The 24,442-nt window shown below is 39.2% G+C and overlaps 1 protein-coding gene across 4 annotated transcripts in view; it reads left to right on the top strand.

The window, feature by feature from the left end:
* RTKN (rhotekin) overlaps positions 1 to 24,442 on the top strand; it is a 1,021,076-nt gene that overhangs the window by 688,172 nt on the left and 308,462 nt on the right. For all 4 annotated transcript variants that reach the window (XM_044064015.1, XM_044064017.1, XM_044064016.1 and 1 more), the window contains exon 3: positions 15,191 to 15,252. In XM_044064015.1, coding sequence (XP_043919950.1) covers positions 15,191 to 15,252 — 62 coding nt within the window. The remainder of the gene's footprint in view (positions 1 to 15,190; positions 15,253 to 24,442) is intronic.

The following is a 24,442-nucleotide window of genomic DNA, read 5'->3' as shown; positions in this document are numbered from 1 at the left end:
CTTAAGCTACTATCAACTCAGGCAGCTAGAGACTCAGTTTAATGTCTCACCTGAAAGATGGTACACCCAGGAGTGCAGTACCATCTTATGCTACACTGCTGTGTCATTATTAGAAAATTAGTTCAAGTATGTGGTGTGGGAATAGAACACACAGCCTTCTCTAGCAAAGATGAGTATGTTACCCATTGTGCTACCAATACTGCAAATGAACATCAGTTTTCTAGTCACCTTCCAAGGAAAACAGTACTGATAAAGACAAAACATGTACCAAGCAAACGCAACAACATGGACCACCTAGTATAGTTTCTGGCTTGCTGAAATAACTCAAGTAGGAATTATTTAGATCTGAATGTTTTACGGTAGCACCATACTTCTTAACCTATTTGGTCTACATTTTGGAGAAAGCCAAAAATGATGTGGGTGGGGGATAAAATTACGAACAATTTTTAAATATTACTCTAATTTAATAGAACAGCATACACTTTTGAGCAATAATAAGTATAAAACTCTAGTGACTGGCATTATTAACCATTTGTAATCATGACTGATTTATCAGTACATCGAAAATGTTAAGAGGGACAGAAAAAATATTTGAAGCAAAATGAGGGCCATTCTGCAAAAATAGGGACAGTTGAACAATCGAAATAGCAATCAAAAAGGAATGGCTGGTCACAATAACCCATTCCAGTATTTGGATATTTTTTTGGATGCATGGGATTTTAAATGATGTAGTTATGATTTTCTGAAAATTATTATATTATTATTATTATATAATTATTATAACTGTCTAAGACAAGTTTCAGAAGAAGACTTTAAGACCTGGCAGTTCTAATGATTGAGATAATTAAAACTACACATGCTTATATTGTTAAGCTGAGGCAGACAGTTTCTGTGATTTGACATTACAGTAACATTCGTTAACACCAACAAGCAAAAGAATGGATGAAACTGCAGTCATAGTCAGCTTTCCATCCTCAAAATATGGAAAGGTATACAGCCTCTCATAAGGTGGAACAAATGAGAAAAATGTGGTACGTTTACTAACAACTAGGGAAAGAACTTTCAACATGGTTAAAATGTTTATTTATACTTGTTTTACCACATATCCATCTCTTCAACTATTACATACTCTTGGGATAAACAACTCAAGTTGCAAAAGTAGAAAGCCCTAGATGGGCAAACTAAACAGCCCCCCACCAAAAAAAAAAAAAAAAACACACAATCCACTCCTGTAAGCATCAAGCAATTACAGGAAGGAGCAGGGTTACAACATAATGAATAGCATACCATCAATAACATCAACAAGCAAAAGAATTAAAGAAGCTACAGCCATAGTCAACCGTCCATCTTCAAAATGGAGAATACTGTACTATCTTACACAATCTGGAACAAAAGGGTAAAACGTGACATTTAATTACAACTAGGAAGGCAGCTCACACCATTGTTAACTATGGCCTTTATACTCTAGGATTCTGTTTGCTTGCCAGAATAGTCATTTGGTTACAAAGTACAAATTTTCCTTTTACACTATTTGTCTGCATGTCCTCCCCGTGGTTGGGTGGGCATTCAAAAGACATGCGTAAAAAGGCGAGCCTTCGTTGAAGGTTGGACATCGAGCTGGCACCTCGGCGTTCATGAAAATCTGCTGCCAATCATTAGCGGACTGGAGTTCCGCTGTGGCAACCCCTAACTGGGAAAAGCCGAAAGATAACAACATAAGACAAATACATTTTACAGCAGTTGTAATATATTGTTTTGCCATATGCTCAGCTCTTCAACAGTAGAGACTAGAGAGTAAGTTGAAGAGGTCCAGGATCTCACAAAAATAAGAAATGAAGGAATACATAAATAAATAAAATAAAAAATAAGCAAATTATTATCAAGTTCTCTCTTGGTATCTCTAGTTACAAATATTCAGAGACAAACAACTTTAGCCTTTTCTCCCCATTTCATGTATTGCTTCATTCTGCTGACTACTTTGCCAATACTTTGACCTTTGGCCTTTATGCATACACACACACACACACACACACACACACACACACACACACACACACACACACACACACACACACACACACATGCCCATCAATTACAGCCACTTGTATACTTGCATAACTTGGATAGTTGCTTGAGACCAGGTGAATGAATAAATTCATGAATAATGGTTCAGAAATGTATCTCAGCTCACTGATGTCAGAATCATGCAACTCCCCTCTGCCATCTCAGCTTCTCATCTCAAGAATCATAAAAAGGAACAAAATCACCACAATTTGCAACAATTTGCAAAAAGCCACTAATTTTGTATGGAAAAGACAAAAAATATTTCTCAATTTCTTTGCTAAAGAATTCTGGATAAAGTCAAAATTAATGGGGAACAAAAAAGGACAAATTTTAAATATTATTTTATATATTTGTTCACCAGTTAAATACAACGGGCAAAGTGCCCCTTAGGGTGACTTAGAAGTAAGTAGTGCCTGGCTAAGTGACTTGTCTAAAGTCACAAGGTAGGCATATAGAGGTTAAGGACTCACACTTACTACCTTTGAGTACAGGAAGCAGTTCATTAACATAAGTGCCAGGCAACTCCAAATCACTTAAAATGCTAATGGAACGGTATGTATTGCATGGAGGTGCATACTCTGATCAGTAAAAACTATGAAACTGTAATGACTATAATCATTGTATGACAGTGATTCTTAGAGATTTACCAGGAAAAATGTTAACGAGGAACAAGGCATAAACATCAGCAAAATTAGAGATGTCCTGCAAAACTGGAGACAGATACAAGGCAAAGCAGCCTAATTCAATTAAAACGTTAACAGAGCAACATGGTTTGCATCAACATGCATTTTCTAAACATTTGAACAATATAAACTTTGAAACTCTAATAAATGGCATTACTGACCGACTATAAAACCTAGTGATTTATCAGAAAGTGAGGACACAAGTCATGGTCTGGCAAGTTAGTGGAGAGGGTAAATGCTGTAGGAGTGCAACTAGAGTATAGACAGATATGAATTAAAGGGAGTGGTGCAAGTGATCAGGTATGTATTTACTTATACAAGTAAACATATGTATATTTTTTATTTGTTAGCTAGATAAATTAACTAGATAATGCCTGTCCCAATACCTCTCAACTTGCAAAAGCAAGAAATCTGGACAAAGTCAAAAATAATGGGGGTACAGAGTCCAACAAATAGGGACAATTTTTAAATATTACTTTTATGAATTTGAAAAGTTGATAATATGAAAAAAAAATTCTGAATGATATGAAAGCTGATTGAAATGTCTATTATTATTTAGTGACATCAATCCTCAATGATTTGCCAGAAAACCACAAATTTTATAAGGGACAAACCAAAATTTAATGGCAAAAGTCTGGACATTCTGCAAAAATCTGAACATTTGAGAGGTATGCCTCACCCTTTTCAGCCATGAGCATGCTCAGAGAAGCAAGGTCAAATGCAATATGCATGTATTACTTAGAACAGCTAATTAACCAGAATGGTTTGAGGAGGTAGTAAGAAACTGGAGTACCTGGAAAAAACATGCATAGATACAGAAAGAACATGTAGATGGCCACAGAAAGTGACCATAGGTTAGTCTTGAACCTTGGTGCTCTAAGCTAGAGACTGCTAATTCAGTGAGCCATCTTGCAGCTCTCATGTCTGTGGTAAGCACTTGCATTGATAAATTATTTATTTATTTATTTAGGTTTGATGACCGGGGAAGTCCACTGGGCCGAGAAGAGCCCGTTTTCAGTGGAGGCCCTGGGAGAAAAGTTCCAACATATTAGAGTTAACAATTTACATAACAATTTGCATGTTACAATTAACAAATAAAGTACAATATTAAGTTACCTATTGCAAGCTGCAAAGGAAAAAGGGAGAAAAAATGATTTGTGCAGAACATATACTGACATTTCAGAGTGTGCAATACAGTGTGCAATTAGCTGTAGTGAGTTAAATATTTAAATACAAGGTAGCTAGCTCATAGTGGTGGGTAAATGTAATTATATGCACAGAGTTGTTTGAGAGAGGATAGATCTTTATGAGTTGAAATAAAGCTATTAGTTCTTTTAGGTTAGGTGCTGAAAGTAAGTAAATGCATGACCAAAATGACACCCTTCAAAATCTATTCAAGTTTTGCAGAACGAAGGAAATGTTTTCCTTCTTTCTTTTCTGCCACAATGCTACACCTGTCCTACTAAGCAGAAGTACTAACTGTTTCGCTGGAAGTGTCATGAGCTAGCATCTATGACAGCGGTAAAAACAAGGATCAAAGTTGTTTTAAATAATCTCCACAGCAACACAGAAAAGTAAGGATTTACATTTTAACACAAAGTAGCGTATATGTGAAATATATGGCAAGTAGATGCAAGGCAAACTACTCAGATGCCTTGTTATTGATGTCTTACAGCTGTCACTCAGAATTCTGACATTTTGTAGGCTAATATTGGGAACATCTAGCCACTGTGAAATGCTTTCTTATTTGACAACTAGTAGCTCCTGCATGTACTTCCTATAATTAACTGTGCTAGTGGTCACCTTTAGAGGTAGGTCATTGACTGTTAGTGCATCCTTTTCATTATTGAGGCAGCACCATTTCTCAGAGCCTGTGTGTTCTGTAACACAGCAGTTGTCAAGGCATTTCTGCTAATACCAAAGGATATGTCTCTGATGATCTTGCAGTGCTCCAGGAACCTCAGGAGATGACTTGACTCTGTTTCACAGATTATTTGCTATGCAGAACTGTTCACAAAAACCCTCTACAAGCATGTTAATAGCTGCAGAGAGTCAGCTGTACCCACCAGGAAGAAGTACAGAACTAACTCAAAAAATAAGCCACCCTGGTGGAATCACAAAATCAATAGGCTGTATAACAGGAGGAAGTAAATCATCATGGCAAATATTAGGAGGTGCAGCACCCAGCAGGATAAAAGCAGTCTCATCAAACTAAACAAACAGCTCAGAGGACAAATAAAGTCTACCAAAGCCAAATTTGAGGTCAATTTGGCCTCCCAGGCCAAGGACAACCACAAGGCATTCTTTAGCTATGTCTGCAATCTTAAAGGCAATACATAAATTGTATGCAGAGCTCATTGTAAATAGAGCCACCTGTACTGGGCCAGAAGATCTAGCAAACCTCCTGGCTGATAAATTCAGTTCCAACTTTACCCCTCTCTCCCTCTCAACCTTCCCTCAGGAAATACCATCAAATATAACTCCCCCTGCTATCACTAGGGAACAGGTCCTAAATGCTGTCTCTGAGACCAGGAATACTACATCAATGTGCCCAGACAATATCCCACGTTGCCTTCTAAATAGCATGAAACATGACCTGTCAGGGTCTCTGGAATTACTATTTAACTGTAGCCTCCAAACAGGCTCCATGCCTCATAAATGGAGAACAGCAACAGTCATTCCTCTGCACAAAGGTGGGCCATCTACAGACCCTGGAAACTACAGACCCATAAGTCCCACTAGTCTTATATGTAAAGCCATGGAAAGAATTGTCATAGAAATGATCAGTAGAAGTACAGTAAATCTCCATATACTGGACCCATCCCAGTTTGGTTTCATCAAGGGCAGATCATGCCTACTCAACCTGGTGGACATCTTTGAGAAGGTAACCAAAGAAATGGATGAGGGAAAAATGGTTCACACTGCCTATCTTGACCTGCCCAAGGCATTTGACACAATACTGACTCTGGCATTGTTGACAAACTCAAGAGGTTAGGCACAAACTCATATGTCACCATGTGGATAGCCAGCTGGCACACAGACAGGACACAGAAAGTTAGAATTGGGGAATCCACCTCTACAAAGAGGCCATTCACAAGTGGAGTACCTCAGGGATCAGTCCTTGGACCACTTCTTTTCGGCATTTACTTCTCTGAAGTCAAAGCCAATATCACTGGTCTCTGTCTGACAAAATTTGTAGATGATTGCAAATTAGGAGCAGTCATTGAATCCTACACTGACACAAATGTTCTCCAGGAGGGGCTAACTCAGACAAACAACTGGTGTCAGAACCATGAACTAAAACTAAATGCCAAGAAATGCATAGTTGTATCCTTTGGGAAGTCATCCACCCTTGGTGGCTATCATATTGACAACACACCCCTTAGAATTGACCCAGTAGTTAGGGACTCATAGATAGTAATCTATTCTTTAACCATCATGTTTCTACAGTAATGAGGAAATCATTCTATGCTGCGCAACTTATAAACAAGGGTATGGCATCTAAATCCATAGAAGTCATTGTTCCACTGTATTCGGCATTCATCAGACCTGTCATTGAGTACAATGCTCCCTTTGGTATGTACCTTACCAGGCATATCCAACAATTGGAATGTCCACAAATGTTCTTCACTAAAATAATACAGGGTGTAAGCAAAATGTCCTATGCAGACTGTCTCAAGGCCATATTCCTATATTCGGTCTCCTACAGGCTTTTGAGGGGAGATCTATGCCTGGCATGCAAGGTATTGCCATACCCCACTCTGATGGACCTCCTGCATATCCACAAAACAAACAGCACCAGAATTATCTGTTCTAAAGACTTAAACCTTGCCTGTGATATAAATAGGACCTGCTGGTGAGACAGGTGTTTATCCCAGAGACTACCCCATCTGTGGAACAGGCTCCCCATCCATGTGAAGCAGAGTTTATTTATTTTTTATTTTATTTTGCATTTGTTAACCGGGCTAGTCCAACTGGATATATTTCCATTTTCAGTGGAGGCCCGGGGAGAAAAGCTCCACAGTGACATTTAAACGTTTATAAAGCAGAATTATAAGATAAAAATGTAAGACAAAATAAGATGAGAGAGCAGTAATTACAAAGTTATACTGTTTAAGCAACTACCATATTCAAAATAAATTATTTACACAAAAATTAGTTAAAAATAATTACAGAGCCTTGGCTAGAGAGAAAGTATGCCAATTATGAAACACAAAAAAAAAAAAGAAAGAAACTTTAAAAGGAACAAGATACTCTTTCAAATGAAGATATGAGAGGTTATTTACAATATGTTCGCAGTATAATTCATCTCCTATTTGCAACAATAATTTCAGATAGTTAATGCTACCCAGGGATATGTAGTGATAAAAGGTAAGGGGAGGCAGGATAGAGAAAAAAAGCAAAAGAGAATGCAGGCAATTAGTCAGGGTAACAGCAAGGGCATAACCAGTGAGTTTTAAGATGTTGCTTCAGCCTTTGCTTAAAGAGTGGGGAGGAGGGAAGTACCGTTAGATCTGATGGCAACATGTTCCAATATTTTCCAGCAGTATTAGAAAACAAGGAGTCACCTGCCAAGTTATTAGACGTGCTAATGCTAGCTAGTAGTTTAGTGGAAGAGCGTAAGGAATTGAGGTTTGCATAGCTGGTAATAAGGTTAGAGAGTATTGGTGTGTTGTTAGGTTGGTAGAATGTCCTATGAACAATGATAAGTTGGGAAAGCATCACAATGTTTTTTTAGTTCAAACCAATCTAGCTGCTTTAGGTTCAGACACTGGTGAGTTCTGAATGGTTCCCAGTGGCAAACCTGGCAATATTGTTATAGGAGTTAGTTTAGTGAGATTATTTTTCTTTAGGTTGGTATAAATGGAGGAAGCATAAAGAAGAGTGGAGATTAGATGAGAGTGGGCAATTGTAGTTCTGGCTGTTGGTATTAAGAAGGGTTTTATTCTTTGTAGGGAGCCCAATTTTCTATTTATGGCTTTTATTGTATTATTTATATGATTGTCAAATGTGAGCTTATTGTCAATTAAGACTCCTAAAAGTTTGGTGGTACAGTCTGGGGTTATAATGGTGCCATTATTTGATTTGATTAAGAAATTGATGGGGGGGACTTACTGTTAGGTGTGAAGAGTAAGAGCTTGGTTTTTTTTGGCATTCAGGAGGGGGCAACGATTTAGAAACCATGCCTCGACTGTGTTGAATACTGTTTGGGTTAGAGATTGTAGTTCAGATGTGGAGTTGGCAGAACATATGAGCGTGGAATCATCTGCATATTGTATGCAGGTAGCTTGAGGGATTGCTAAGTAAAGGTCGTTGATGAATACTGAGAATACAAGTGGACTGAGAATGGAGCCCTGAGGTACTCCAAGGGAGACAGGCAGGTGGGAAGATAGTTTGTTCTCCCAAAGGACTGCTTGTTGCCTATTGTTAAGGTAGGGCTTAAACCAGAAAACAGCCTTGGTGTCAAGAGCAAGGGATTCAAGAGTTTTTAGGAGTAGGGGGTGGCTGACCATGTCAAAGGCTTTTGACAGATCAGTAAAGAGTGCTGATGAGAGGATGTTGTTGTTACGGTTTTTATTGATAGAGTCAGTGAAAGATAGGAGGGCTGTGGTGGTACTATGAAATGGCCTGAAACCATGTTGACAGTTAGCTAGTATATTATGTTGGTTTAGGTGGTTAATTAGTTGATGGTGAATGCATTTTTCCATAACTTTAGCTAAGAGTGATAAGAGAGCTATAGGCCTGTAGTTGGAATACTCATTGGAGTTTCTGCCTTTATGTAGAGGGATAATGTGGGAGATTTTCCAGATGTCTGGGATTGTTCCTTCATTTATGGTTCTGTTTATAAGGATGGATACAGGATACACAACTGCTGTAGCTGCTTTTTGCAGGTATTCAGATGGTATTTGGTCTGCAGAAGGGTACATGGCTTAAGTTTATGTATAAGTTTTTGGATGTATGAGGTAGCGATGTGTTGTATTTGGAATGCAGGGAAAGTATTAGGTAAAGTGGTTAGGGGATTAGAGTTGTTTGTGGACAGTTGACAGGCTAGAAATTTTATGGTGTCTGTAAAGAAGGTATTCAAGGCATTCGCAGTTTGAAGGGAAGTATTGTTTTCCGACCCTAGAGGGTGTGGTGTGCTGGAGTGCCCTGGGTGAAGGAGTCTATTAACGCTAGACCAGAATTTTTTTGGGTTGTTATGGTGAGATTGCTGTAGTTTACAGTAGTAGTTTTTTTTGTCAGTAAGTATGGCTTTTTTAGTAGTATTCCTTAGCTGTCTAAATGTTTGTTGCTCAGAGATATTTTTGGATGCCCTCCACTTGGTCCAAGATTTATTCCTAAGCAATATGAGTTGTCTAGTTTCTTTTGAAAGCCAGGGGGCAGGTTTGGACTTCATTCTGATAGAACGTTCAGAAGCATGCTCATCAAGGATAGTTAAGAATTTAGAGTTTAAATATTTGACAGCCTGCTCAAGAGGGAGAGTTTTAAGCGGGTACCAGTTACAGGCATTAAGTTCATTTTGTAATAATACAGGGTTAAAATGTTTGTTGGTTCGAGAGATTCTATAAGTAGGGGTGTTTGGGATGTCATTCTTTTGTCTTATAATGTAAGTTAGCATATGATCACTTAAGTCATCTGGTAGAGTTCCTACCTTGTATATTTGTTGTTGTTTATTAATAGGTATCCAATCTAAGATACTCTCTTTGTTGTTGGGTTTGTTATGTCTAGTGGTGGTGGTGATAGTTTGACTAAAGCCATGAAGATTAATATGAGATGTAGGATTATCTGTATTTACACATTTCCAGTCAGTATTAAAGTCACCAAGTATAATGGTTTCTTGTGGGTAAGAAGTTGATACCTAGCTTAGAATGTCTTCTATTATAGAGATATTATTACCAGGGGGTAGGTAGATGCAGATAATATAAAGGGCTTTGGAAGTGTTTAGTTGAATTCAGGAGATAAGAACTTCGGCTTTACTGCCCTGAGGTGGGTTATAGGGTATGGAGGAGATTTGTAGAGTGGATTTATACAGTAGTGCTACACCCCCACCCCTACATTTTATGCGGTCCAGTCTCAATATATTGTAACTTGGGGGGATTATTTCATTATCTTTAGTTGCAGGTCTTAACCAGATTTCTGTGAGGCAGAGGATATGAAAAGAATGACTATCAAGGAGGGCATGGAGATGGGCAATTGTATTATTTATATTTCGGATATTGAGATGACCTAAAAGTAAATAATTTGAGAGACAGTTTTGGGTAGTTAGGGTGGGGGGAGTAGTAGAAGGAGTTGTAAAAGTTGGAATGTTAGTTGGGCCTGGGTTAGGGTGGATGTCACCATCTTTTAAAGTAGGAGTTTTTAGGGCAGAAGATGGGTAGTTAAGGAAGCTGGTTAGGTATTTTAGTTTTTTTACAGTTGTATTATTGAATTTAATATGAGTAAGTCGATGATATTTGGCTAGCAGGTAGCAGGGTGTGGATGTGGTATTTATTTGAAAATGGGTAAAGGTGTAGTTATGACTAGCTGTTTGTTTAGGAGAGTAGTTGAAGTAGTCATGATTAACTTGATTAATGGAGGTGAAAAGATAGGCAGAGGTGAGAATAGATAAGAGAGTAAATAGTATTATAGATTTGGTTAGGATAGGTTTAGTTGTTGAGGACATATTTTAGAGAGTTTCTTGTATACCTATAGCAGGAACAGGGAAAGAAAGACTAAGGAAAAGTAAGGGTATTATAAAGTTGCTTGTGGTGAAGCAGAGATAGGTATAGAAATATTTTAAGAGGTTTAGAAGGCGGTACTGGATGTAGGAGGTGTGGGAAGTGTGAAATAGGTGGGGTGTTGTGAAATTATATAGATTGGTAGAAGTATTAGATTGGATGGTTAGGAGAGTAGGTGTGGTTAATGGAGTATAAGTTTAGGACCTCTGGGGGTGGGTGGGAATTGGGGGTAGGGTAGGGGAGCGGAGTGAGCTTGCAGGGCAAACAGAGCAGGTTACAGCTGAGAGAAGCTGAGAGGTAATTAGTTATTCAGTGAGGCTGAGATTTATACAGCTTAGAGTAGGTAAGCGGCAGTTTAATTACTTTCCAAACAAGAAATGTAAAGGGTGTCCTTAGTTCTAGATATAAGGGGAGTAGGTATTTAGTAAAAAGCCCAGAAACAGGAGTAATTAAGAGACAGAAAGAATGAGCTATCTAGATGAAGTACTGTTGATATAAGAAAGTAAAACCCTGTTTTATGCCTTTCTAGGGGAGGGGGGGATATCAGGATGTAAAGATCCTACAGGAATAGCTGGAGGTAGGTGTTAGAGCTGATGGAGTTCAGCTAGAAGTACAGAATACAAATTTTAAAGCCTGGTGTTTTGCTACCATCTTGTGGCCTATGAGGGGAATTACACTAATTCACAAAGCTTGATCGGAGATAAGGCAGAGAATATTAAAAAAGGGGGGAATGGACGGCCTCGGGGTAGGTCCGCAGGTATGCTGGCCCTTACAAATAGGTTATCCAAAGCACTCACCACTATATAGTTAAACCTGTAAAAATGTAGGATATCACCTACACTGTGAGGCTGAGTGAAGCACTTCTAGGTAGTCCACGTAAGGGTTACAGGTGGGGTTTTCTTTTCAGTTCAGTAGGAATTTCTTTTTTGTTGTTATCTTGTTAAATAGGGGGGCAGCTTGAGTCACAGCTCTAGGCTTATAAGCTGAAAAAAGAGATAGAGACAAATAAATAAAAATTGGCAAATTAGATTACAGTCTTTTCAAAAATTTGGGAAGAGAAATGGTGGGGAGGAGTGCAAGTCAGTAACTGAGTGGAATGTAAAGAAGCAAGGTAGACTAGACACAGAAAAACATCATATAGATTCTTGGGGAAAAAAAATAATATTGTGGGGCACATAAAAAAACATTAGCCCGCTACAACTTTCTTCAACTAACCAGTATTCACTTTAGGATCTGAGATAAAGAAGATAACAGAGCAGATTAACAGTTAAATACAACATTCACATACAGATTACAAAAGCACTGTATTAGATAAACAACAACTAAAATGTACAAGTAGTATGCAACTCTAGGGTAATTTCCTGTACCTAGGAATTTAGGGTCATAATCCACATAATATCAACCTGAGCAGGTTCTAATATAACCAGATTAAATTAACATTAGTAGGACATTGCAAGAGGTGAGGAATGGCTAGGGTGATTAACTAATAGCTAAGTTAATTTACAGACTAAAAACAACTCAGAAATACCAGTAATTAGGCTAATAAATAGCTATATTAAGTTTCCCTCTTGTAAAATACTGCGTCCAATTAATTTATGTCAAAGTTGCATCAAGCAGATCAAAGTAAATAAGAGATAGTTGCCCAGATAGCAAAAATCACGTCTTTGTACTTGGGGAAAGAATCTGGTTTCTAACACAAGAGATAAAATAGTTAGTGCTCTATGCCCGAGCACTTTTTAAAGTGGGCTATAAGTGTAACTAGTAAAACATCGTTGCATGAGTCTGAAAGAGTTGTAAATATTAGCTAATTGTGACCAATTGCATTTAAAGGAGGCAAATAAGCATATATAATTAGCGCTCTATGCCTGAGCACTTTATAAAGTGGGCTATAATTATAACTAGTAAAACAACGTTACATGTGACTGATAGAGTACTAAAATATCAGCACATTGGGGCCAAACACATCTAAAGGAGGCAAATAAGCAAGTAAATATAGGGTACAAACAGCTCTCTAGGTAGCGACTGGAATTACCGCTACGAAGAAAAAAAAACTTTCTGTTATACAATTTTAGTATTATTTATCCGTTTGCCACTGCGTAAGATAGGTGCGTGATCTCAGCGAGTCAAGCTGAGTTAAAGAGAACCAGCATTTGAGCAGTTGGTCGTACAAACAGCATGAAATCAAAAAAAAAAAAATTATAACAGCTCTATTTCTACACTAAATACATCATAAACGCTCAAATACACAGTACATGCCACGTGGGTGAAATACGCTCAGAACCTGGATAACATAGCGTTTTACCAAAGTAAAGTCAACACTGATTATAGGTAGATAATGTCTGTTCAGCTAACAGAAAGTCTGTAAATCAATAGAACACATAAGTATAGCACAGCAAATTCAAAAAATGCTCACTTACTGACCGCACACCATGCGGAGGACTAGGAGTAGGTCTGCTAAGGGAGAGGGATTTAAAAATGGCGCCACAAGTCCTAACCTATATTTATAGGTTTGGGATAGATACTAGGGAAGAGAGGGGGTGGGCGGCAGGAAGTACCGGGCAGAGGAGGGGGGGGAGTACAAACTACCTAGAGGGATTGGACAGGTCTTTTAACAGGAAGTGAAAAAGAGTGCAGGTAAGGAGATATGTAGAGCTGAGAGAAGCTGAGAGGTAATCAGTTATTCAGTGAGACTGAGATTTATACAGCTTAGAGTAGGTAAGTGGTACTTTCTTTAATTACTTTCCAAACAAGAAATGTAAAGGGTGTCCTTAGTTCTAGGTTTAAGGGGAGAAGGTATTTAGTAAAAAGCCAAGAAACAGGAGTAATTAAAAGACAGAAAGAATGAGCTAGCTAGATGAAGTACTGTTGATATAAAAAAGTAAAACCCTGTTTTATGCCTTTCTAGGAGAGGGGGGGATATCAGGATGTAAAGATCCTACAGGAATAGCTGGAGGTAGGTGTTAGAGCTGGAGGAGTTCAGCTAGGAGTATAGAATACAAATTTTAAAGCCTGGTGTTTTGCTACCATCTAGTGGCCTATGAGGGGAATTACACTAATTCACAAAGCTTGATCGGAGATAAGGCAGAGAAGATTAAAAAGGGGGGAATGGACGGCCTCGGGTAGGTTCGCAGGTGTGCTGGCCCTTACAAATAGGTTACCCAAAGCACTCACTACTATATAGTTAAACCTGTAAAAATGTAGGATATCACCTACACTGTGAGGCTGAGCGAAGCACTTCCAGGTAGTCCACGTAAGGGGTACAGGTGGGGTTTTCTTTTCAGTTCAGTAGGAATTTCTTTTTTGTTGTTATCTTGTTAAATAGGGGGGCAGCCTGATTCACAGCACTAGGCTTATAAGACTGTGAGGCTGAGCGAAGCACTTCTAGGTAGTCCACGTAAGGGGTACAGGTGGGGTTTTCTTTTCAGTTCAGTAGGAAAGGAGTTCCTTCCTAACCCAGATCAAGTGCAACTTGGACAACTGGATGGGGAACAGGAAATTCATCATGGTTTGGCACCTATGTCTCTAATGGACACAGACAACCTGTAAATGGTTCATGTCCCAGGACTCTGCTTGTAAATGTTTTATCTCCCAAACCCGTGCTTACACTTATCAAGGGTATCAAAACTTGTCAGAGATTTGGGATGTACAGCTAGGCTTAAAAAGGCCCTTGTGTTCATTAGCCTAGTAAACACCTATGAACGTATCAATTAAGAAAGAATTTTAAATTTTGTTTGCCTTCATTTTTTCTGTTTTCTAGATTATTTTCTTGTCACAAGATTAATTAGTTAGTTTAACAATGGAATTGTATTCGAATGAGATATGCTGTAAATATTTGGACGTTATACAGTAAATTATAAGGAAGGTAGTTGTCAAATATTATTTTCTTTAATGGTAACATTCTGTTGTAGGCATCAAAAGTTCAGGAAGTAGGCTGTGACTAAATCTGTGTTGATCTTTCATCATTAAAGTGTTCAGAGGCAGCAGAGAATATTAGAGGGTCCTGTATTATTCTGATGAAAAAGGTAAAAGACAGTATTAAAAACAATTTGTTGGCATTTATAAAATGTGTTAAGACTAATGGGTTTCCCATCATTAGTCATGTTGGCTGCTGTCTGCAAAACTTAATTCTGAGCTCAACAGTAAGACTGATTTGCAGTTGTGAGTCCACATTGTGAGCAGCTCAGATGGTTTAGGGGTTAACTGTTGTGACTATAGTGAAATATAACTGACACTTTCACTGCACAAATCTTTTTTGTTTTACTTATTTGTTAATTGTGCAGACTCACTAGACACACAATCTTCTTTTCAGTGATTGTGGGAAAACAGTGTTTGATTAAATGCCTTGCTGAAAGTCACACAGTAGACAACTGCTGAAATAATAAAATCCAGGACTCAGGGCAAAGGTGTTGGTAGCTTGTACATGCAATCCTGTGGAGTAAACTGCCAGACAGCCATTAAAGACAGCTACAAATAAGGATGTGTAAGATTTAAAAGATGTTTGTTTCACAAACACCAATTCAGATGCAGATAAATATGGTTATTTGTGGAATGTGAATATTTACGAAAATATGTTTACTTTTGTCATCATCAAGTTCTGAGAAATCTTCCCGTCTGTTTCCTGTGTTAGAATTTTAAATATTCATGGATTGTTTCTTTAGTGTGAAAAAGTTGTTTTAATTGACTTTCAAGTTAATTTGCTGTATCTTTTTCTTGTTTGCCCTGTAGCCCCTCAGATTCTGGTTTGCTTGATGATCGAGTGCCCTGCAAAGGAAAGGTTGCCATCTCAGGTAAGAAGACTACGTCCTGATAGAAACAAGGAAAGAACTAAAGAACTCAACACTAGATAAAGGAATATTCTTCAACAGATGGGGGTGTATATCCTATAGTACAAAAATTAGGCAAGAGAATCCAAGCTGTGAATAAATAAAGTGTGCATTAACAAGTCCCACCACAGCTGCACAAAGCAGGAATTCTTAATCCTGAGATTATTCTGTTAAAATGGTAATCTGCTTCAGTGTTCTAAATGTCTTCAGAACGTAGTAGATACTTGGAACATATGGCAAAACACAATACAGACATAAGGTATGACGTACAGACTCCATACTGAGGGTTCCTTAGCCAAAAACTGAACAGTAAAGCCAAGAATTATAAGGGATAAATGCTAGTTGTTACTAAATTGTCTTTTTATAATCTGAGGTCTGTTAAATACCCTATGTATTTCATGGATCAGTGCGTTGATTTTTGAACTTTTGCAGACTGCAGCAGCATAATTTGATTTGGTGTAGATGATATATGTTTTTCCTTTGGCAGGACTCTGTCAGCTGTGTTGATATGACCTTCCACAGTGGTTGCAAATAGACCTGTTACTTTTTGTCTGGTTGTTAACGATATTTTTTCTTTTGATTTATTTGGCTTCTTGCGATCAAATGTTCAAAGTTTTCAGCTTTCAGCAGTGGTTTGTTGTAATTATCTGAAATGATGCCATTTTACTTGTTACATAGGTTCAGAGGTTTATAGGTGTGTACTAGGCTAATGGCCTTGGAACCCTTACAAGCCTAGCCCATAGAATTGCCCTGGCATTGTGCCATCTGACGTTAGTTAGTTTCCAGAGCCTCTATCTGTCTTCCTTGTCTATACTTCAGATATTTGTAATGATCTAGAAGAAACAATCAATTCTTCTAATCAAAACTAGGTTCTGACAATGCTTTTCTTCTCAGATTTCTGAAGCACAGTCTTGTATCATCATCAGCAGCAGCAATTTGCTTTTTCACATTTTCTACATGGGGTTGAGATATCAGGTCAACTGCCACCACCTGTCTCAATTCATTGCTATTGTTCTATCTTCTTTGGTAGTCATGCTTGACTGTTACAGGTCTTATCTTGTGCAATCCATCCATCTCTTGTCTGGACAACCTAATTTATACTTGCCTTCCTCCTGTTTTTCCAAAATCTGCTTTACTAAATCATCTTCTGCTTTTCTGCACATCTAACCAAACCACATTAACCTGTTTTCCTTGCTCTTCCTTGACTTCTGCTCTGATGTCATTATTTATTTGTCTGTATCACAGTGTGCATCTTATCACCCATCTGATCCACTTCATCTCCATCACCTCAAGCTTCCTCATCTGCTGTGCCGTTACTGCCCAGGTTTCTGTGCCGTACAGAAGCATCGGTCACATTCTTCTTTCACACAGTACTTCAACACTTTGTGCCAGTTGGATACAGGACCTCTGAGTCTAGCTTTGACATCTTCCTTCACACTTTTCATCATTCACTTTTCCCAGGTACTTGAAGATGTTAACTTGTCCCACTGCTGTCCTTTCTGTCTCAATGTTCGTTTTCCTTTGATTTCCCTCATTTGGTGCCATAACTGTCTTTTGTCTCTATTTGGTTACATCCCATGTGCATTCAGCTTTGTATTCCATTCCCTTATCATTTGTTGAACTTCTTTAGGTATAAGTATGTTTTGTAATTTAGAATGAGTTCTGTATATTGTCGAGTGTTGTTTCTTAGATTTCTAACATAACTGAAGAAAGACTTGTAGTTATCTTCGGCTTCAGATGCTAACCTGAATTCATAGCCTTCCTTGATAGATTTAATAGTCTTTTTTAAAACCATTCAGTCAAATTCCAGATGTTTTCCTTGACTTGGGAGTTTTTAGATCTGCTAGGCACTCTAATGATTCTTCTACCTTTTTCCTTTTATTGAAGATTTTATTTATGTCACTGGACCACCATGATGATTTGCTTTTAAGTTTCCCATTGTTTGTGTAACTGAAGGGAACTGCCACTTCTAAACATTAATAACTCAAAATATCAAACATACCAAAACATGACATAGATAGTGTATGTACTACATTATATTTCACCACAACTCTTACAGACACAATTAACAAATATACCCAAAAACTCAGATCTACTTCTCTAATGGCTGATGGCTTACACACAGAATGCTGCACAGGCCATAGCATACCCAATGTCTACACTTGTGAATCACTGCTCTCAAGATGCTGTAGTTCACAAACTGTGGAAATAATCTTACCAACATCTATATGAACCTATGTGAAGGTGGGAAACCTTTAGAACTCGGAGACTATCAGCCTATAGCCACCCTATCCTCTCTATCCAAAATATTTGAAAAATGTATTTATCTGCATTTTGCTAATCTTCCTAACAGAAAACAAGTTACTTTCTATAAGAGTGCATGGATTTAAGTCAGGCTGTAGCAGAGAAAGTGTTTGACTGTACGTCATAAACTATGCTAATAGAAAAATGAAGCAGAGTAAGACGGTCACATTCCCTAGTTTTGGATTAAGGCATTTGATGCAGTTTTATTCCTAATGCTATTCCTTACACTGAATTAAACGGCCTTTTAAACAGTGAAATCAAGTGGTTCACAAGGTACTTCAGTCAGTGAACATAATGTATACAATGTGCTGGGCTGAAATACCATCGAGTCCTCAACAAATAACAGTAGGTGAGCCGAAAGTTAAAGGTGGGGCTTTACTGCAATATTTTTATAAGTAAAATGCATATGGCATCTCATTCATCAAATGTAGTCCAGTAGGCAGGTGATTCCACATTAATATGCACAGCCTTTTCAGTCAAGCAGCTGCAAGCTTATCTACAGCCAGAGAAGTAGCTAGGATGCGGGGGTGTAATTGGCAAATGCCGATCAGTCTTTAGTACGTTTGTGGTAAGGATTGAGAGCACTATAGTGTTCTGTGTTTGGAAGACATGCTTTAAGACCTTTTTCTTTTTTTGCTTGTCAAGTTAAAAACTTAAGGTGGGGTGACAGATCAGCCCTTCCACTTTAACAGCAGGCACAACTGTTTGCCTCTTAATACAGTACAGAAAAAAACTATAAAAAAGAAATCAACTGCCTCAAGAATCTTATGGGCCATACTTTACACTTCTTGCATTCCCAGGCAGAATCTGTATTAATGTTGTACCTGCTGTTGTGTAATGCAAAACACCAAAGCATGACATAACAAGGTGCCATAAAATTGCAAGTGTCCCCTTTAAGTTGGAATTTGTTTCCATTTCCTGGCAGCACTGCAAAGTCGGCAATGTGGTAATTTGTGTTTAGAGGCAAACTGCTTAGCCAACTGATTTAAGAAGAAGTTTATGGATATTGACTTCACTGTGGAAGATATGTGCTTGTGAGGCATAAAGAAATATCATAATTACTGTACTACCAGCTCCAGAAATTTATTTTAAGAAAAACTGAGTTTTACGCTGAAAGGGCCACAAAAAAGCAAAAAAATCTTACTGTTAAAATGAGAATCAAATATGAATGCCAACCAAGATTGTATGTAATTAGCCTTTAGAGTATGCAATGATACATTTGTGTGTGTGTGTGTGTGTGTGTGTGTGTGTGTGTGTGTGTGTGTGTGTGTGTGTGTGTGTGAGTGTGTGTGTGTGTATGTGTGTGTGTGTGTGTGTGTGTGTGTGTGTGTGTGTGTGTGTGTGTGTGTGTGTGTGTGTGTGTGTGTGAGTGTGTGTGTGTGTGTGTGTGTGTGTGTGTGTGTGTGTGTGTGTGTGTGTGTGTGTGTGTGTGTGTGTGTGTGTGTGTGTGTGTGTGTGTATGTGTGTGTGTGTGTGTGTGTGTGTGTGTGTGTGTGTGTGTGTGTGTGTGTGTGTGTGTGTGTGTGTGTGTGTGTATGTGTGTGTGTGAGTGTGTGTGTGTGTTTGTGTGTGTGTGAGTGTGTGTGTGTGTATGTGTGTGTGTGTGTATGCGCACACATGCACGCACATAAAGGTTGGTGAAATATGAGCTCTTGATATTTATTTTTCCATGGCATATGCCATTTGTGGAATGGTGTCAGTGATGTTTAATATAATGTGTGGTGTACTGAGTTTTACTGGTGACTATTTTGGTGCTGGGACAGAATGGTGACTTTGCAGTCATTTTGTAAAATATATGCATGCTTTGCTTGGGCTCTCTAGTGCCAGGGGGTCTGCAATGTCATCTATATGATGTATCCTGTACCAACTAAGCTGGAGTTATCAGGTAGGACAATAATGCTCTAAGGGGTGGGGGATGAGGTCAACATGATCAAGCTGCTGACATCCAAAAATGTGCAATAACGGGAAGTGTCTAGCATGTTAAAAACTACATGGAAGTTTATGCACCTTTAAGAAATGACAAGTGTACCAGAGTGAAACTGATGAAGTCACTCAGTAAGTTTGATTTGAGTGAAACCATTCTTTGGTTATATTTTGTCAACATGTTTTTCAGATGTGTGTGTGTGTGTGTGTGTGTGTGTGTGTGTGTGTGTGTGTGTGTGTGTGTGTGTGTGTGTGTGTGTGTGTGTGTGTGTGTGTGTGTGTGTGTGTGTGTGTGTGTGTGTGTGTGTGTGTGTGTGTGTGTGTGTGTGTTTTAATGTGGTGGTATTCCACAATCCTACTGGAAATAGGAACAGTTATGCTATTATGAATTCAGATTCCATGGTAATTAACTGTTCAGATTACTGGCCAGATATATCTACATTTATAACAGCCTTTGTCCAAATTTTTAACATTTGCAGGTTGAGAAGTATGACTACTGCTGTTAGGAGGAATTGGAATTCACCGAATGGTGATGTTAGCAAGCCATTCTTTTCGCATGTGAATGGCAGCAGACTAATATGAAATGATTATTTATTTATTTTGTTTTTTTTTTTAACCTAGCCTTTGTTGACCTGGTTAGTCTCACTAGGCTAATGACCACTTTTTCAGGGGAGACCTGAGGTAGTATTTATACTACTATTACTAGGGGAAATTTGGAGAGGCCATCAAGGAACTTCCCCTGCTCTTTTCTATAGGTGCCGTGGGATCTTTTTCTACTGGAGTTGCTGCCAACTCAAGCAGATGGGACCTCAATTTAAAGTCTCATCTGAAGGATGAAGGTTTAACCATGCCATCAGACAATGAACATTCTGCCTAGGAATTCACAAATGTGTGCTAAATGCAGAACATTCCATTATGTGTGAACAACAATAAACTAGCAAGCAATGGAGTATTAAGAGTTAGGAATGAGGTGATAACTGTGACTATCCGAAAGGGATATGTTCTGCAGCTTCTGCCTAAAGCTACAGTATTTTCAGTGGTGGAAAGGAAAAATTGTAACGCTCCTTTTTCTGCATCAGAGTATGGCACATAATCAATTCTGGGAAATGTGAGGTGCTCGCCTTTGCGGCTGCTTGCTTATAATTTGAGTGGTGGCCAGAGTTTCTCCCCTTTGCACTGATGTTCATATTTACTGCTGACTGCAGAGATGCTGCAAGATTGCCATCACTGCATAGGTTGTTTAGTGTGGTGTATGACCACTGTAAACTTTAGTCCTCTTTCTTTTTCTGCTTGTTGCTTGTTACCAGGATAGGGACTGGCCTTTAATCTTTTTTTTCCGTTTTTTTATTGCACTGAACACTTTGTCCATGCCATTCTGTAGACCTGAATTCAAGTGATAGCCAGCCAGGTAAGGTTTCATATACTGCTTTCCAGGAGTGCTCATATGTTCATAGGTGTATACTAGGCTAATGGCCACAAGGGCTTTTATAAACCTAGCCATGCAACCAAAGGTATCCCATGAGTTACAGGGCCTTGGAGGTTGTTCTAGAGGGAGTATGTTAGCTAGCACATGATTTAATGGTTGCCTCTGTCCATCAGAGACATAAGTGCCAGACCTGGGGATCATTTTTGATTTCCTATCCACTGGCCCAGTTTACACTTGGATAGGGTTAGGGAAAGGCTGTGCTTCACATGAATGGAAAGTCTATTCCAGAGAAATGCAATTCTCTGAAATACATAACTATTCCTTCATCATCATCATCAACTCCCATTTTCCCCATTTTTCTACATAGGATCGGGGTGTCATTTTGACTGTCACCTGTTCCTCCAGCATGTCCTATTTAGTTCCTTAGAGCTTGTAGTTCTGATGCTGTTCATTCTGCAGGTATGCAAAGGTCCATCAGCGCAAGATCCAAGGATGCCTTATATGCCAGGCATAGATCACTTCTCGGCAGTCTGTAGGAAACATAGTATAGAGACAGGGCTTTGAGATAATCTGTATAGGAAACTGTATTTATGTCCTGCCTGCGGTAGTGTTGTCGCCTCACAGTAAGACGCTGTCCGGTTCAATTCTCAGCTAGAGCGTCTTCTGCGTGGAGACATGTGTGAATGGGTGTACCTTCGTTGAAGGTTGTGCATCAGGCCTGGCAAGCCAGTACGTAAAAATCAACTGCCAATCGTTAGGGGACCAGAGTTCCGCTGTTGCGACCCCTAACCGGGAAAAGCCAAAAGACACAAACAAACAATTCTTTTTGTGAGAAACCTCTGTGGCCATTCTAGTTGTTGCATGTGTCTAGTCAGGTACATACCAAATAGATTCATAGATTCATAGATTCATAGATTAGTACTAGGCTAACTGCCCTTGTGAGCCATTTTAAGCCTAGACAATTATCCCCTGTGAGATTCAAACCCTGTACCTTGTGTCTGTAAGGCAAACACCTTAACCATTAGGCCATCCTCCCGACCCATGGCTTTGCATAGGACACTAGTCAGACAAATGGGCCTGTATTTCCTAGGATCTGTTGATGGTCCAAAGGGGCGTTATATTCGATGATGGGTCTGATGAAGGTCAAATACAGTGACATGATGATCTCTCTGTACCTAGATGCCATGCTCTTACTTATCAGTTGAGTGATGAATGACTTTCTTACTACCTTAGAGACATGTTGGTCAAAGGCCAGATTACTATCTACATGTGTTCCCAAATTCCTGATTACTGGGTCTACTTTTAGGGTTGTTTTGACAATGAGGTAATTTCCCAGAGTGGCCAACTATCCAATTATGCATTTTTGGCATTGAGTTTTAAGCCATGGCTTTGGCACCAGTTATTTATTTGCATTAGACCTTTCTGTAAGATGTTGTATCTTGAGGGGATTCAGTAACTGCTCTGAGTTTTATCTTGTCTGCAAACTTGGTCAGCTAGAGACCCTTTAAGTTGGACGTGACTTCTGAGAAGTAGATGCCAAAGAGGAGCAGACCCAGCAGAGAGCCCAAGGACTCTGCTCTTGACTTGCCTGTTTGTGGAGGTGGTCTATCTGTGAGCCAGCTAGCTGTCCAGCACATCATATAGGGGTTTACACATGATTCTGTGCATTTGTTTATAATGCCAGAGTAGGGTATTGTATCAAATGCCTTAGCCAGGTCGAGGTAGACAGTATGCACCATTTTGCCCCCATCATTTGTCTTGGTGATCTTCTCAAAGAAATCCACCAGGTTTAGTAGGCACAACCTGCCTTTAACAAAACCGAACTGGATGTGGTCCAGTGTCTAGAGGTTTCCTGTGTCATAGTTAATCATTTCTATGGTAATTCTTTCCATGGCTTTGCATAGGACACTAGTCAGACAAATGGGCCTGTATTTCCTAGGATCTGTTGATGGTCCACCTTTGTGCAAAGGGATGGCCAATACAGTCCTCCATTCACTTGGCATAAAGCTTATTTGGAGGCTATAGTTGAATCAAAATAATTCCAGTGGTCGTAATAGGTCATATCCCAGGATGTCCTAAGTTCATAGAGAGTCATAGAATAGTACTAGGCAACTGCCCTTGTGGGTTACTTTTAAGCCTAGCCAATTAACCCAAGTGAGAATCAAACTCTGCACCTTGTGTCTGTAAGGCAAATATCTTTACCATTATGCCATCCTCCCTTTTATCCAAGGAAGCCTCCTAAATAGCTTTAAATGTTATCAGGACTCACACTGAAGTTATGTTCTTGGCCTTAGATAGTGCAGCTCATGAAATCTGTGTTCTTGGCCATAGAGAGTACAGCTAGGACCTGCGCTCTATTGATAGTAGAAAATGGTTATGTTAGATAGTATTTCCCAGGAGGTGGCTGAGGTGAGTTGGCGGTAAAGTCAGAACTGAATTTGTCTGCCAGTAGATTTGATACATCTCCCAGCTCCACAAACTTGGCTCCATTTGCAACCAGTTCGGCATACTGTTGTATGCTGACTTTTGGTTTCTGACACAACTGAAGGTGGCCTTGTGGTTGTCATTGGCCTGGGAAGCCAAATTACATCAAAACTGGCATTCTTGGACTTAATTCGCCCTTTCAGTTGTCATAGGTTCATAGGTAGGTACTAGGCTATCGGCCCAAAGGCCAATGTAAGCCTAGCCTGCAAGGTTCCATAGCTTACTCCACCCAAGAAAGTTATTTTCCTATGCCACTGTCTAGCAGAGACACAGAAGTGATCCCTGGGGTGTATTTCCTATTTCCCATCCACTCATCAAGATTTTTCTAGAAGAGTGCTAATGAAGAATTTTGCTTGACATAGATGGGTAGCTTGTTCCAGAATATAGGAAGTCTCTGGGACAGGAATCTATCCCTCCAGCGTGTCCTGTTTATTGTGGTGACAAGATTTAGGTCCCTAGAGCGTGTAGCTCAGAGGGATTGGGATTTCTTTAGGTGTAGCATGTCCACTAGCTCTGGGTTTGACATAGCTTTATATGTTAGGCAGAGATCACCTCGGAGTAGGCGATATGCTACGGAGTAAAGCTGGAGTTTTTTGAGGTGGTCAGTGTAGGGCATTTGTTTGAGGCCAGTAATCCTCTTTGTGCGGTACTCCTGTGGTCTTTCCAGCTGCTGCAGATGTCTTGTGAGGTACATTCCAAAAGGGGCGTTGTACTCTATAATGGGTCTAATGAGTGACGAGTAGAGGGGAACAATGACCTCTTTTTTCCTGGATGGGAACCCTTTTATGATGAAGTGTGCCACGTAGAAGGACTTCCTGACTACTGTGGCGATGTGACTATCAAAGGAGAGACTACTGTCGACCTGGGTCCCAAGGTCTCTTATCATGCATTCTCTGTTAATTAGATTGATTGCTGCCCTATGTGATATTTCATGGGTACAGAGTTTTTACCAAAGGGGATGATACAGCACTTTTTGGCATTGAGCTTGAGGCCATGGCTCTGACACCAGGCATCTGT

The sequence above is a fragment of the Protopterus annectens genome, chromosome 2.part2 (assembly GCF_019279795.1).
Source record: "Protopterus annectens isolate FY-2018-M chromosome 2.part2, PAN1.0, whole genome shotgun sequence".
Classification (NCBI taxonomy): Eukaryota; Metazoa; Chordata; order Ceratodontiformes; family Protopteridae; genus Protopterus; species Protopterus annectens.
This window is presented reverse-complemented; position numbering and strand designations above follow the sequence as displayed.